Raw genomic sequence first — 16,460 nt, forward strand, 5'->3', positions numbered from 1 at the left:
CACATAATGCATACACATTGCCCAGCAAAGTATTTCTTAACATATTTGCCCAAGTACGAACAGTCATCATGTTTCCAAACAGCTCCATCTCTCTCAGCTCCACTTCCTGTCCAATACAAGATCACAAGGGAGAGCACAGTCTCCAGGAGTTCATCTATCAGCTTGGAGAAGGGTAATAACCTGCCTTGCTGTGGATTTGTGGAGACAAGCACAGCTAACTTGCACACACAAAGCTGGCTCCGTAGGACCCTGTAAGGGAAACAGGATATCAGGGCCAGTGCTCAGAGGACCAGCTGATTCTGCAGGAAACTAAAACTTGAAACATCAAGGAGTGGCATCTATTGATATTTAAACAGCATTTGAAATTGCTTAAATATCACTTTAAATACTCTTTAAAAAAAAATTAAAAATTAAACTTTAAAGTAATATTTCCTGAGGTCAATGTCTTTCTATGGGCTTCTTATTGTTTGCTGTGCGGAATCCATTGAAGAATCTTCTCTGATTTAATGAAGTCTGCTCTTCCAGGTATCATCATGCTGGACATTGCCATTTTAACACAGCATACTCTGCAGGGGCATCGTTTCTGGGGGCATCTCCTGATCATGGAAAGGAAGGGACAATTTTGGACCCTGTACAATGACCTTCATTCTCATCCAGACCAGTTTTCTTTTTGTAACTACACCTGAATGTCAATTGGAGGGTAAATCAATGTTTGCAATATGTAAATGCATTTTTTCATAGAGTAAACAAAATTGACAAATGCTCAAAAATGCTATGCAGACATGTTAGCCTTCCATCACCAGAATTTTATTAATGACCAAAGCAAGGTTCATCTTTCATGTGGCGTTTGAAAGGTGTATTGTGGTTAGGATGGGATTCCAGAACGTTGCCTAGTACTAGGGCTGCAACTATTATTTTCATAAAAAATAGTTGGCCGATTATTTTTTTCGATTCATCGGTTAAAGAGAAAGAAATTAAACACCATATTTTATTTAGAATGCAATACACAAATGGAGTGTTACAAGCAAAGATTACTTCAGAATAAAACAGCATGCACATTTTTTGCATTGCAGTTCTGTGCATTCCAGTGCGGGCGTTCACACTGCAGGCGGGAGGCGCGTTTGGGGTGCCATTGAAATGAATGGCACCACAACACTTATCCTGCAGCAGAATTTGTCAAGCCGAAACCAAAAATGACTTTTCCCACCCCCATGTCATTTTGTAAACCTTACACGGAGTTCCTCTTAGACAGCTCTCTCACCCAGCAACTCCATCTCACTTTGTAACCCTGACAAAGCACCCCATTACCCAGAGACGTTTGAGTTTTACCGGGCTCCGTACACACTCCGCCCCCACCTGTTCTCCCACTTCCAGGTCCCTTTAGTGGATGGGAACGAGCTACTCTAACTTATTACATGTAGACACGCCCTTCCCACTGTCACTGTGCGAACGAGGCTTGACACGCAGACATAGTGCGCAGGCGCAGTAGAGTAGCGCGCTTGGTATGGACTTACTTGGTGTGTGAGTGCATTGGACTCGGCAAGCGGGGTAAGAGCTGGCACCATATTAAAGTGGCTTGTCTGCTGGCCGCTGATAAGCTGCGGGTTACTGAGCTCGTACAGCATTCATGGGGAATAGCAAGAGCCAGACACTAGCTGTAATTGCATGCAGTTTTCAGCTATGAACTGCGTATGTATAGTGGGATTCATGTAACCACAGAGGGGCTTTAAGAACGTATGAAGTTCACTTATGTAATGTGTTACCACAAGCGTTTTTTTTAGTGTGTTGCAGTGCAATTCACCCCAATTCAGTAATGCAATGTAGCTTTGATGCATGTGTTGCATTGCACAGAAGTGCATTGACATGTGTTATGCTTTCCATTCTTGTGTGTTGGCAGTCCATTCAAAATAAATACGATGCCTTAACATCACACAGGTGAATGTGCAATACAATTAGGGGAATTTATCAAAACTGGAGCAGCTGTGCATGACAACCAATCAGCTTCTCTCATTTTCAAATCTTAACTGAGCAAACTGAAGAGAGGAGCTGATTTGTTGCCAGGGGCAACTGCTCCAGATTTTGTCTACTCCAGTTTCGATAAATTCCTCTCAATGTGCTCTAATGCACCTGGATGGCAAAGTATTGATGGGCCCTGAATGATAACTGTTCTGTCCATGATGTGGCAGTGAGCTCAGTTTATTGTGTTTTTTAGTTGATGACTAAACACTGATGTGTATGTTTGTTGAACTCTCAATTTTTTCTTTTTCAATAACAAATCCAGATCTATCAAACATATATTGCCCAGCAAAGCATTTCTTTATATTTTCACCAAAGCACTGACAGTTGTCATGTTTCCGAACAGCTCCAACTTTCTCAACTCAACTTCCCTGAACTTCCTGTCCAGTACAAGATCTCAAGTGACAGAGCAGTCTCCAGCAGCTGCCCATCTATCAGCTTGGAGGAGAAGCAGTGGGGAGGGGAGTGGTTTGCCTTGCTGTGTTTATGGAGACACACGTGGCGTACTCGTGCACACACAAGGGTGTCTCCATATGACCCTGTAAGGGAAAGGAGCCCCCTTAAACAGGATATCAGAACCAGACTTTAGGGGACCAGCTGATACTGCAGGAAACTAAAACTTTTAAACATCAAGGTGCAGCATTCTTTGTAAGTGATTTCATCAGCATTTGAAAAAGCTTAAAAACATTTTGGCTTTAATATCACTTTAAACAGCTGTACACAGTGAAAGGGGCAGCTTTCCATACAGTGTGCAGAGAAGACTGACGGAAGCAGCTGTGCTCTGGCTCAGGTGGAGCTTATTAGTCCTGACTAGAGAGGTGTGGGGGCACTTAGTGCAAATCCAGTTCACCAAATCCTATGCAAAACTGTGACAGCCCCCTACCAGGCCAGTCAATTGTGGCAGGGGCATTCAATGCCCCTTATTTGAGATGAAACTGTGAGGCAGCGAATGCCCCTGCTGGAACTGTTTGGGCTGGTAGGAGGTTGTGTCAGTCACAGTTTTGTGCAGGCAAACTGGGTATACACCAAGGCCCTGCACATCACTGTTCCTGACCCAGTAAAGCTTACCATGCACTGTTTATTTTTAGTGTAGTTACTCCCCTGCCATTAGAAAATTGCCTGTGAGCTAGGGAATGGCTGCCACATTTTGATCACACAGATGTGTGACAAAGTTCCTTTTACAGGGACTTTGTCATTGGATAATTATGGGGGCTGCCATTTCTCCACCTTAGGGAATGCTTGTTCCCTGGCGGTCATGCTGATGCTTTGGCTTTAGGTCTCGTTCACACCTAGGCGTATTGCATATGCGCGTCTGTCGACAAACGCGCGTTTCCGAAGGCTACTTGGCTGTATCCCAATGGAAACGCGCAACAAAACGGCCCAAAGTAGTACATGTACCTTTTCAGGCGTGGGCCGTTTTGTAGCGCGTTAGGGACGGGCGGAAATACACCAAGGTGGGAACGAGATCATTGAATACAATGGGATTTATATATTTGAGCGTTTTTTGTAGAGCGTTCGTCGAGCGTAGAACGCGCTACAAAACGTTCAGGTGTGAACGAGGGCTTAATGCTGTCAGAGTTAGGGATTGAGCGGTATGGATTTTTCTGAACCGATACTGAAGTTAAACAGCAAGCAGTCGCCTCATATTGGTTCTCCATTTGGTCTACTCCTCTGCTGATTGACAGCAGGCAGTGGGCAGGTGCAATAGCCAGCCTGCTATTGCAATTTTTAATAGCCAATAGCAGACTGCTTATTGCTTCCCCACTGCCTGCTGTTTACATTCAGCTGCCGGCAGCGGAATCTAGCTGACGGCAGATGAATGGGGCAGGAGGAGGTTTGGGGGTTGACTGCAGGGGGGGTGGAGACCTATATCTGCTGAATACATGAACAGAGTCGGCAGCTCATTGGCTGCCGGCTCTGTTCCAACACAGATTTTCTGACTAGCTCCTTTTGATCAGCTGATCAAGGTATGCCGGCCAGACAGTGGCACCTACTGAGCGAATTTTGGCTGGTTCCTCAAGAATCAGCTGAAATCTGCACAGTGTCTATTATTGGTAAATTTAACCAATATCAATATTTAAAGAATTTGTGAATACCGCCCTCTAGTCAGGCAACTACTTCCCTTGAGACAGAGTCACTTTAAATCAGAACTGAAAAGGGGTTGCTGCTGTAGCGCTTGCCATATTGTGCAAAACTTGCTGATTGTGGAACGTTTACCCCTAGTTTGCCCTCCTATAACAGATCTATGTTCCCCATAACTGCCGCCGTTCTCCGACATGTCTGCATCCAATGTGTCCTTTTTTCAACCATTGGTGATGTAACTTCTGCATATACATGCTGGATTTTCATTACACTGGTAATATATCCATTTTACATATGCCAAGAGTGGGAAAAGGAGAGTACACTGCACTGTGTGCATGCACCACAAACAGTGTACACAAAATAAAAATGCTAGCAGTAGGGGAAAGGAGTTTATTGGCAGACGAGACATACAAAGACTTCCTGCATCCAACAACTTTATTTTCTAGCATTTTTTTTTTTAGTCTTTACTTCCATTTTAACTGTGTAAACAAAAGTGTGTGTCCATTTAAAAGGGAAATGTTACAGCCTTACTTTTGGCAAAGTACATATCCTGCTTTGAGCAGTTCAACATTTGTGTCCAGTGACACTATCCAAAGATACGTGTGTTTGTAAAGGGATGGCAGAAATATAGGGGCTGCCACTGCTGGTATCCTCACATTTAACATAAGGGAACACAACATACAAATGTCGACCAAAAGCACCCTTTTGTTGGCAATTGTGGTCTGAGAACTCCTGTTTTCAATGCAGCAGAGGAATTCACAAACCTACCCTCAGCAGGGTTTTATCTGTCTAACACGCGGAAAGTCTGTTGTAAAGAAAAACTTCAGTTTTGATTATGTTTTTTTTTTTGCAGGCACCAGTCAGATTTAAACATGCCTTAGAAGATGTGATTAGTAATACAGGAATCAAGAGAGTGAGGAATTTACACAGCACAGACTTCAGGATGTACAATCTCAATTCCCAGTATCTTGTGAGATGATCGCGAGAGTTTGTCTGCATTCATATAAAGGTAAATTGTTTGAATTTACTGATTTTTCTCCCATAGTTGCAGTGTTTGCTAGATATCTAGCTATTTCGGTTTTACTGTTTACTTGGTATCACTTTTTATTGGTACACACTCTGGGGCCATCATACTGATTCTGGCCTCACCAAAAGAGCCATTGATCTGAAATCAGCATTCAGTATGTGAGTTTGTTTCGTGACATGCTAGTAAATTTGGGATCAGGATGACAACCCCAGAAAATTTAACCTAAAAAAGCAAGTGTGAAATGACAACTCAATTATTTCTGTTATCATTTTCCCTGTGTTTTAAAGCCTAATTTTTTAATGCAAATAGGCCCCTAGAAGAAATGATAACAATTGCCCACTATGGGACGTAGCCAACAAATGGTGGGGAAAATAAAACCGCATACCCCACAAAAGTTGCAAAAAACAAAAAAAAGGCTAATTGAGCACATGCAGAGGAAAAAAAAACAGAAGAAGCAAAGGAGTTTGAATTGCTCCAAAGAACATTCACATCTGTAATGACAAATGTGTTGGGAGTTGCCCATCTTGCCACTTTGCACACCTGGTCTGCCAATACGTTTGTCCTTGCTGAATGAGGTCATATTTCCACTGGTGGAGCCTAACTGTGAACTGCTATAGGCCAACTGGATCATCTTCACGATCTAAGAAGTCAGGATCCTAGATTAAGTTGGCATTCCTTTCCTGAACCCTAGCGAGAAGATGAAGAGGTTGTCCTTCCTAGCTCTGTCCTTTCCAAGTAACTCCAAAGAACCTCAGTCTTGACCATCAATGCCACTGGAAATTAAGTGAAAAAAGGAAGGAACCATAGGTAGAAAAGATGGCACTGGGAAAAAACATGCATAGAGATCATACACTTGCCTAGCAGAAGCAATAGCTGTCCAAAAAAAACAGTCCTTTGCATGCCAAAGTAAACATGATTGGATCGAAAAGAAAGATGCAGACATCAAAGCTTTCAGGACCAGAGGAAGGTCCCATTTAGGAGAAAGTATTTTTCAAGGTGGCCACCTTCTGTGTGGCCTTCACAAACTCTTTTACCAGAGGATGATCCACCCATCTAGAGCCTGTATAGGCCGAAAGTGCTGAGATGTGTGACCCGTGCTGCTCCCTTGGTCTTCCATTGGTATGTAATGGCTGTTGCTGGTGCCTCCTCTCCTGAGGTATCAACCCCGTTATATTATTTTATTTTTTCCCCGCCAGAGACCTGCTGGATTGCCTTGTCCAAGGTCTTCCCAAAAAGCATTTTCCCCTAAAATGGAATGGACATCTGAGCTTGTTTTGGAGGCTGTGTCCACTGACCACTGTGTTAACCACAATGTTCTTCTGGCTGTAACTGATTGTGCCACGAAATCTCATGACTAGTTCACATCTTCCAGCGAGGCAATAATAAAGCTCCTGCTCACTCTCCTTCGCAAGGCAGACTCCATATTGTTCACCCAGACCTTCATGGCTCTGGCCAAAGAGGTCAACACCACTGTTGGTCCACAGGCTGCACCTGCCACAGAAACGATTCTCTGCAAATCTGAATCTGCAGTGATCCATGCAGGCCTTGAAAGAAACGGAATCGTCTAGAGGCAAGACCCTGGCAATGGTGGCCGCCGCCAGAGTCCTAGCAATATCTTTGACTGGGGAAGCCTGACCAAGCACAGAGAGAGGACAAGAAGCCAGAAGGAAAAACACAGCTGCAGGTGAACTTACCACACGCGCTAGAGCTTGCCAGTACTTTATGCCAGGGAATAAGAATTCCTGCACCAAGGGAACCCACCTTTCTGTGAATTTAGGGAATCCTGGTCATCCACCAGGAGAGGCTACACCCTGGTAGGCAAGGTAGGGAGCAACAATGCATCCGGAGTGAGGACTACAAAAATAACAAAAAGGTGGGGGGTTACACCCATCATATTTGCTACGAAGGAGTTATCTTGGGAGGGTCAGGGGGCAGATCTGACCCGTTGTGGGCTGACATAAGGGTCGACTGCAACATGTTCCCTGCAGTCACCACAGTGTCCTCAATTAACAATATATTTATGCAGAGAGCGTGGCTGATATCATTATGGAGGATCACCCACCGCTAGGAGAAGTGAAGAGTGCAAATGAAGTGGGCCCAGTACATCATGTAACTAGCTTTAAGATTTCTGGAAATGGTTAAGTATACCAATAAAAACAGTATAATGGAGTTGGGCTTTAATGGTGCTGACTCCAGATGTCGTTATGGTCCTGCTTCACTTTCCTGTGAGGACCACTAGACCTGAAAAAAGCTTGAAGGGCAGAAGTTCAGTTTTTGCTGGCTACATACTTAGCCCGGATCAGTGACAGAAACAAAAAGCCAGTCAGCTTCTTTATTTTTATACATAAGTTTCCTTTTAAACTGTTTCTTTTTCTATCAATAATTGTCAAGTTGATAGTTTAGTAAATAAACCTTTTTGATGCAGCACCATCATATGTTACAGGGAAATAAAGCACTGATGTGTGTTTTACATCTTCTGAATTTACAGTACCCACTGGCTTCAGACATGTACCTGCATTCTGAACAAGTAGCGCTGATTGGCCAAGTGTTTGAGTCCTATGTACTGCAGCATCACCAGAAGGATATAGTAAATGTACTGATGGAAAATGATGAGGATTCCCACTACTCAATAGTTGTTAATGCTATGACACTTTTTGAAACAAACATGGAAGTCGGAGACTATTTCAATGCTTTTCCTAATGAGGTTTTACCAATATTTGATAATGCTTTGCGACGAGCAACCATGAGTCTCATGCAGTCGAACTCGCAACATGACGGATTCATCATGAAGCAAAATCTACATGCAAGAATAACAGGTGTGTAGGCTGGTATAGGCTATTTTGGTGCATTTACTGAAATATTTAGGGTTGTTCACACCATGTCTGTTAAGCTGCATTTTATGCACATCACTGCACATGTAAGGTGTGAACACGGCACAAAGAAAATGTTTTGTGTCTCTGTTTATACTGTATGTGTGTAGAAAAACACAGCTCCAATATTCAAAGTAACGTGCTTTAATATGTTAACTACTGCAACACTCTAAGGGAATACTGTAATATCCCTTCAAATATTCAAAAATAAAAATCATGTGCCACGCTTAAAAAAACAATACGGGATCATCCAAACTTATAATTTAAAAAAAAGTGTATAAAAGTGTCAAACAAACCACTTGGGTATCTTTTGTACATTGTATTGCCCAATAATAAGTGTTTTCACACGTGGTAACAAACTCGTATGTAACAGTGATCCAGAACATATTCCAAATAAACACAGTCTTATAAAAGTGACAGCAAACGTGTAATAGTGATCCACAATTATACCTTCTACCTCTATTAACCAGTTGACATCCGCGGTGTTAAACCCCCTTCCCATCCAGGCCAAACCGCGGACGCAAACGAGCACATATATGCGATCGGCGGGCTATGGACCCGCTGATCGCCTATATGTGAAACACCCGGTACCGGGTGTTCGCATTGGACGGGTCTTTTCTGCCCGTGCGTGCCCGCTAGGGGGCGCGCACGAGCAGAAAAAAAATGCCGTCTGGCGACGGCAACCCGCCAATGCAGCAGTGCCGTCCGTCCGTTTTTCTACTACGGGCGGACGGCAAGAGGTTAAACACCCACAGTGCTGACACCCGTCTCAGAAAGCCTCTCGCCTTTTAGATGCAACCTAATAATGGGTCCAGCGAAGCTGTACCCTTTTAACATCGGGTGGGAGGCCCACACTGTGCGACTGATTATAATCTTCTTTCTCCCTTCTGAGGCAGCCAGTTATTACTGCATATGTTGTTCCAGGGACCCAAAATGACAACCACTCTACGTATTCAGCATAAGTAAAAGAAATCTGTAGACCATAGTGTACAGCGATTTGAGCGAAATGTAAAAGTTTATTAAAAACTACTCATATCTTCCAACATTAAAAACAATGTGTAAAGCAGTTGTCTAGACTTCCACTGGGCTTTAAACTCCACTGTGCCTCTGTCACCCTGCCAAGCTCCATGTCCCAAAACTATCATCCAAGTGGTTTGATTGACACTTTTATTCTTTTATACACGTTTCTTTTGTTGATATGTTTGGTTGATAGCGTATTTTTTAAATGAAGACATTGATGATGTGGTCTTTCCCAAGGAGGAAGATTACTATCCAGCTAGAAACGTTGATTGGCCTCTTCTGTCTGCACATTAGTTCTCCAAGCCCAATTGTAAGATCATATGATAAGTTCTGAGGGAAGTGTGTCTGACTGGCCATCAGAGGGAGGCATGGGGGGGGGGGGTTAGAAGCCCTGTCAGCTTTTTACGTCTTTTGCAGAGCTCCGTTAGAGAGATATACCCCCCACTTCCTTTCCTGCTGACAGTTTTACAGACAGGAAGTGAGGGTAACTCTGCAGCAGCAACATGCAGCATAGAGTAGGGATGCACCGATATGTCGGCTGCCGAAACATATGGGCGGAAAATGGCACTTTTGGCATAATGCCGAAAATGCCATTTTCCTGCCGATACATCGGCGCATCCCTGATTTCTTTCCTTCCCGATGGGCGCTGCTCTGTGTCCCAACGGGGAGGAGAGAAACTGTGATGGCCGAGCGCTGCGGGAGGAGAGTGCAGTGAGCGGCCGTCCTCTCCTCCCACATCGCTCAGCCTCCTATCACAGTCCGGCAGAGCGGTGTGGGGGCGAAGACAGCGCTGTCGTAGGAGGCTGGGCTCTCCTCCCTACACCGCTCCACCAGCCTCCTGTGACAGCGTGTCAGAGAGAATAGAGCAAGGTACACACTCAGCGATCGCTGAGTGTTTGTACATAATTGAGGACATGTTAACCAAATCCTCAATTATGAAAGAATGGGAGTGATCTACATCCCCCTCCTGTTCATTCATAGTTGTAGTTATAGTAAACATACCATGCCCTCATGTTCAATGAACAGGAACACTCATAAAGGGATTCCTATTCATTGATAACAGGGGACATAGAGGACTGTGTTCTCAATCTCTTTTTCTATTTTAAAAGGGAAATATCAGGGGTCTGTTTTGACCACTAATATTTCCTCGAAGCCCCTAAAAGTAATGTAAAAAATAAAAATAATTAATAAATAAAAATATTAAAAAAATAAGTTTATAAACAATAAATAAAATATTTGAAAAAATTAAAGTAAAAAACATTTTCGATTTTTGGCCTGACAATTTTTGTTATTTCGGTTTCGTTTCGGTTTTAAAACTTACATTTCGGTGCACCTCTAGTATAGAGTATGGGAGGGCTAGAACTCCTGTCAGATTTCCCTGTTGCAGATTTCCCCATACTTTCTGTCTGGTGAAATCATTGTCAGCAGAATAGGAAGTGAAGGTAAACCTCTTGGGAGTCCTGGATAGCAGTAAAAACCTGATGGGGGTTCTAATTCTTATCCAGAACTAGAAAAGAAGCAGAATTGCTCTACTGGCTTTGATTTTTGGAATATAGGTCTGCTTTAATGCTGATCTAGTAGCAGTGCTACAGAATTAAATTGTATGTAAACCCCAAATCAATTTTTTTTAGGTATATTCGGGATCATGCCACTCTGTATACATTTTTCTTAAGCAAATATATGTTTGGTGAATTTATTGACATTTTCTTATCTCCCAGGCGCTGCAGAAGGAAGAGCTGTTACTGGGAGATAAGAAAATGTAGCCAATGTCTTGTCAGGCTAGTAATTTGTCAATTTATACTGACCTTCTGGCCTCTGTATGTCGAGTCACTACCCCAGAACAAGTATGCATATAAGAACTATTGTACTGATCTTAGGGATGCACCGATACTGATATTTTGGTAAGTAAGAGTAACGATTAATTTTTTTCCGGTACTCGCCGATACCAATTACCAAAAGTCCCATTCAGGAAGCCAGGTGGCGTGTAATAACTCGCCACCTGGCTTCCGGATTAGCCAGGAAGCCGGGCAGCGTGTAAAGACTGACGGAGTCTTTACACGCTGCCCGAGGAAGCATGAAGCCAGCTTCCCGGCCAATCGGAATGCCGGGTGCTGCGTCATTACACGGCACCCGGCCTCTTGATTGGCCAGCTTCCCGACCAATCAGGAAGCCGGGCAGCGCGTCATTACACGCTGCCCGGCTTGCTGATTGGCCGGGAAGTCTACTACATGCTCTCTCATCACAAGTGACGAGAGCATGGAGCCGCTTCCCGGAAACCGGGCAGCGTGTAATGATGCACTGCCCGGCTTCCTGATACAGGAAGTACTCGTGCTAGGCATCGGAGCATTTGGGCGAGTACGTGTACTCGCCCAAATACTCGGTATCGGCACCGATATCGATACTAGTGTCTGTATCGGTGCATCCCTAACTGATCTAGATTCTTGTATTTGGTCATTTGATTATGAAAATATTGAAGGCAGTGGCTCAGCATAGTAACCAGACAACTAGGATTTCATTAAGAGGTCAGCAGTCATATCTCTATAGTTTGAACTCGATGGACAAGTGCCCTTTTTCAACCTGCAGTCTTATACAGGCTGTATGGTATTTTTTATATGAGCAATTGCATCAGAATTCTTGTCTTTTTGTGTTGACACCCTTTCCTTATGTGCATACAGGTTTGCCGGTGTGTCCCGAGTTAACCAGAGAGCATATTCCACGTGCGATAGATGTGGGTCATTTCTTGTCCATCACCGGCACAGTTATTCGCAGCAGTCTAGTGAAAGTTCTAGAGTATGAGCAGGACTTTATGTGCAATAAGTGTAAGCATGTAATCACAGTAAAAGCTGACTTTGAGCAGTGTTACTCATTCAATCCTCCCACTGCTTGCACCAATGAAGAAGGCTGCAACTCTGCAAAATTTACTTCCCTGTCTGATGTGTCCTCTCCGGCCACTTGTAGAGACTACCAGGAGATTAAGATTCAGGAGCAGGTAATTGCTGTTCATGTTTATAGTTCAACTATAATGGAAATGCCTAAGAAACTAAAGAAGTGCTAACTGAAGAGATCTGGATACATTTCACATTGACAAAACATGACATTTCTTTATATTGTTTAGTACTGTCTTTCTTTCCAGTCATGCTGTATCATGACCATAACATTAAAATCAGGAAGCAAAAATTGGCATTGTTATACTATAGGTTGTCCTCATTAGAATGCATATAATTATGGTGAGATAATGTGTTAAAGCTAAACGCTGGTCCCCAAAGCCTTCATTTAAATATATTCCTCAATATCCACAAAGGATATAAATCTATTTTGTGTGCACCATATTCCTTTGTAAACCCAGGTATTACCTTAACTACAGTAGGGTGGCTAATACAAGACAGTCATCCTGCACAAAGAGAGAGCAGCAGTGACTAGTCTTTCTTACAGGAAACTCCTGTGCAGAGACAGAGTTTCATACTGATTTACTTCTGTAAGGAATACATGAACCATGCCAAGATTTCAGTAAGAATCAACATTCCTCTTGTTTTTTAAACAATATTTACTTATCCTGAAGTCCCAGTTTTAAAATAATCATGTGAAACAACTGTGAAAGCAATGGGAACAATTTTGGGTTGAAAAAAGACCACTCAGTTTATTTAACAATGTTTGTTGTATTTTTTATTAATACATACAATATTTTTTTAAGTTAATGCATTAAAACGTACCTTAACCACTTGATGGCCAGGGTGTTAAACACCCTTCCTGTCCAGGCTATTTTTCAGTATCTCTGAGGTACTTTTATGCAATCATGCAACACTATACCCAAATTAATGTAGCATTTTTTGTGACAGATAGAACTTTCTTTTGGTGGTATTGAATCACCACTGGGCTTTTTATTTTCTACTATATAAAATATAAAGTACAGAAAAGTTTGTTTTCCCTACGTTATATTACGAAACATTGCAAATATATAAACTTTCTTCATACATTTAGGCCAAAATGTATTCTGCTACATTTCTTTGGTAAAAAAACAAACATATGTACAGGCAGTCCCCGGGTTAAATTCCAGATAGGGACTTTAGGTTTGTACTTAAGTTGAATTTGAAAGTCGGAACGGGTACATTTTTTAAGTGTAACTCCAGCCAAAATTTTTTTTTTCGTTTTGGATAGCATAGGGAAGGGTCACTGTTCTTTTGCTGTCTGTTTCTGTTGTTCAGAAGATTATAATATAATTTAAAAATTGTTTTATTTAAAATGACACAGCAATTTTATTTTATAAACGTGTTTTTTTTATCGGTTTGCATTTTTTATTTTTATTGAACTTTTTCTTTTTTTTGTCTTTTTTAATTTAATTGTTTTATTTTTGTAAACTTTTTTTGTATTTTAAAGCTGGGAGCCATAGCCAGCCTGCTATTGGATATTTCAAATTGCAATAGCAGGCTGGCTATTGCATCTGACCACTGCCTGTTGTCAATCAGCAGAGGAGGGGCCTGAAGCAGAAAGTTCTCTATCAGGTCCCCCCATGCTGATTCACTGCAGCAGTCTACAAACGCCAACAACCCATTTTAGAAAGCAGATACCCCAATGAATTTGATAAGATGCATGGTTAGTCTTTTAAAAATTTGATCAAGTGTGCAAGTTTTCAGAAAATGTTTTACAAAAAATTGTCAGTTAATAGGAGATTTCTAAAACACAGCATGGCCACACTTAGAATTATACCCCAAAACACAGTGAGCAGAATTTATCAAATCTGGAGCAGCTGTGCATGGCAACCAATCGGCTTCTCTTTCATTTTCAAATCTTAACTGAACAGACTGAAGTGAGAAGCTGATTGGTTACTATGGGCATCTGCTCCAGTTTTCATGAATTCCTCCTATTCTGTTACTCCTCCTAAGTATGTGGATATTGCATATGTGAGACTTTTTTTGCTGCCTAGAGGGGCCCGAACCCCAAGGAGCACCTTGAGGTTTAAAATTGTGCATCTGTTTTTCTGACTACCTTTTTATGGAGTTCTGGTATTTCTGGCAATCAGGATGCTAGTTGTGGTGGAAAGTTACTGCTGGTACTGGTACTTCTGGTAATCAAAACACTGGTTAGGGCTGTAATGCTACTTGCTGACACCGTACTCATACTTTTGGCAATCAGAACACTGGTTGTGGCTGTAACAGTACCTACTGACACTGTACCGGTAATGCTGTGGTGCACTCTCCCTCTCCTCACATTCAAACAGCATGTAAGCGAACAGGGGAAGAAAGCTGCAAACCGCAGTCATTCTTTACACTTATTGATCGTTTGCATTTGTTTACATTTAGTGATCACATGGTCTCATTGGCTCTGTATCTTTGTTTTGTAATTGCACTGTCCAGTGGACATTGCGTTCACTATTTCCTGCTTGTGCAGGGGGAAAAAAACCTGTTTATGTACGGCAACCCGCCCTCAGCTCTGCTCCATTACAATAAATGGACGGCAAGTAGTTAAGGGAGAAGTAAAGACAAACCTTTTTTTGTCTTTACTTATCTTTTGGGTCACAAGAGTACATGTGGCACCCACAGTCTGCAAATATCCAGCTTATGCTCGCTGTCAGTTGACATTGCACAGGCGTGCTGCAATCAAGAGTCCCATCGATATTGTCAGAATCCACCCTGCTGCCTGACAGCTGGCTTTGCCTATCTTCATGTGGCTGAGAGCCGGATCTAGCTGTTCCCGCACGCCCTCTCCCTGGCCTGTAGCTCCAGCCAAGTGCAGGAGAAGCAGAGAGGGGAGGGTGGGATCCCTGTGGAGGACAGTGACTGACAGTTATTGCTCTCCTCTGGGAGCAGAGACCAAGAGCTGACTGATCAGTTAGCTCGGTTTTAGAGCCAGTGTGGGCAGCTGCAGTGTCCCATACCTGTTCTGAGTATTGGGGAGAATAGGAACAAAAGAGAGCGCCTCCATAGTGTAAAACTTTTATGCAATAGTAAAAACGCAGCTCTAAGGCTGTACTTAAAACAGTTCGGTAGAATAAAAACCAGTAGAATAAGGTGAGAGGACGGAACCCCTGGCAGGGAGAATCTGGAGGGAAGTAAAACACCAGTAACCTCGATCCCTGTATTGATAAATGGTTTAAGGGTTTCTGGGGCACGCCCCCTTCATCAGAACCAATGAATGAACACCCCCTGTATCCTGCCTTAAATCTTTGACGGAGAGGGTTACATGGGATTTTTAGTCCAATCATCCAGTCGGTGTTGGAGGCTCATCTAGAGAAGGCAGCTGCAAGTGATCTCTAATTACTATTCAGCTCGAGCTAATCCACAATATAATGTCATACATGGAATGGACATAATGTGGATGTGATAACCGCCTAATTGACATAGATCAGCTCAGAAACGAGTGTATTTCAGACTGACAGTAACGATTACTTTTAAATATTCGTCATATTCCCCGTAGGAGTTACTCAATAAATGACAGACTGACATATTAAACCGGCAGCCAAGCAGGGAATTCGGTTTTGAGCTTAAAGGAAAGTAATAAACACGATGTACCCCTATAGTTTGTATAGTATGACCAAAATTAACTGATGGTTAAAAAACTATAAGGAGTCATTTCCCAGTTCTCGACCAGGATGATCTATATGCCGCACACTGACAAAAGCAGCTGCACAAAGGATACAAACAATTCATACAACAAAACTTAAATAGTTGAAACTGTGTATTTATGCACTAGCTACTTTAGAAGCTTGGAAAATAAAAACACTAAAGCTGTCTCTAGATGGCCTCCACACTCACCTATGAAAATGGTGGAACAATGTATCTATTTGAAAAAAGGGGATATAAACCCAGCATTTAAACTAATTTCGAACGGAAACCCCTACTGTCTCAAAGTAATTATTATAGAAAAATGGATGTAATATATTCGAGTTATTACTTCAAGTGATTACTATAAAAATGGATGTAATATATTCAAGTGATTACAACAAGTGACTTGTGATGCGAAATTCATCTTATGAAAATTATTAGTGTATAAAATAAATTAATATATTGCACATATCCAAAAGCCATAAACCAATTCACATACATTCGTCTTTTGGCTGGTAGATGTTAGTGTTCACCAATAGAGCTGGATGGAAACCAACCATAATGGGAATTGTCCCAGCCAACAAAATGCATTGAAACTAATAAAAGTTAATCTCACCTTAGTCTACTGGTTTTTATTCTACCGAACTGTTGTAAGTACAGCCTTAGAGCTGCGTGTTTTTACTATTAAATAACATTTTTACACTATGGAGGCGCTCTCTTTTGTTCCTTTTCTCAGACTGGTGATCCATCTAATCTGTGGGAGCTGCCTCCATCGTGTTTGCTGTATTTTTACTGCTGGGCTCTTTTTGGATTTGAAGGTGCCGGTATTGTTTTGCTATTGGGGAGAATGTTTAATGCTTCCCTACTTCTCCTTTTTAAAAAAATGACAACTGTGACTGCATAAAC

General features: G+C 42.2%; 1 protein-coding gene across 1 annotated transcript in view; it reads left to right on the plus strand.

Moving 5' to 3' along the window:
* The first annotated feature begins 7,626 nt into the window (after positions 1 to 7,626).
* MCM9 (minichromosome maintenance 9 homologous recombination repair factor) overlaps positions 7,627 to 16,460 on the plus strand; it is a 73,318-nt gene continuing 64,484 nt past the window's right edge. The window contains exons 1-2 of the mRNA XM_018563481.1: positions 7,627 to 7,941; positions 11,691 to 12,004. Of these exons, the coding sequence (XP_018418983.1) occupies positions 7,632 to 7,941; positions 11,691 to 12,004 (624 nt within the window). The 5' untranslated portion in view covers positions 7,627 to 7,631. The remainder of the gene's footprint in view (positions 7,942 to 11,690; positions 12,005 to 16,460) is intronic.

Source organism: Nanorana parkeri, unplaced genomic scaffold, assembly GCF_000935625.1.
Source record: "Nanorana parkeri isolate BGI_ZX_2015 unplaced genomic scaffold, ASM93562v1 scaffold22, whole genome shotgun sequence".
NCBI classification, from domain to species: domain Eukaryota; kingdom Metazoa; phylum Chordata; class Amphibia; order Anura; family Dicroglossidae; genus Nanorana; species Nanorana parkeri.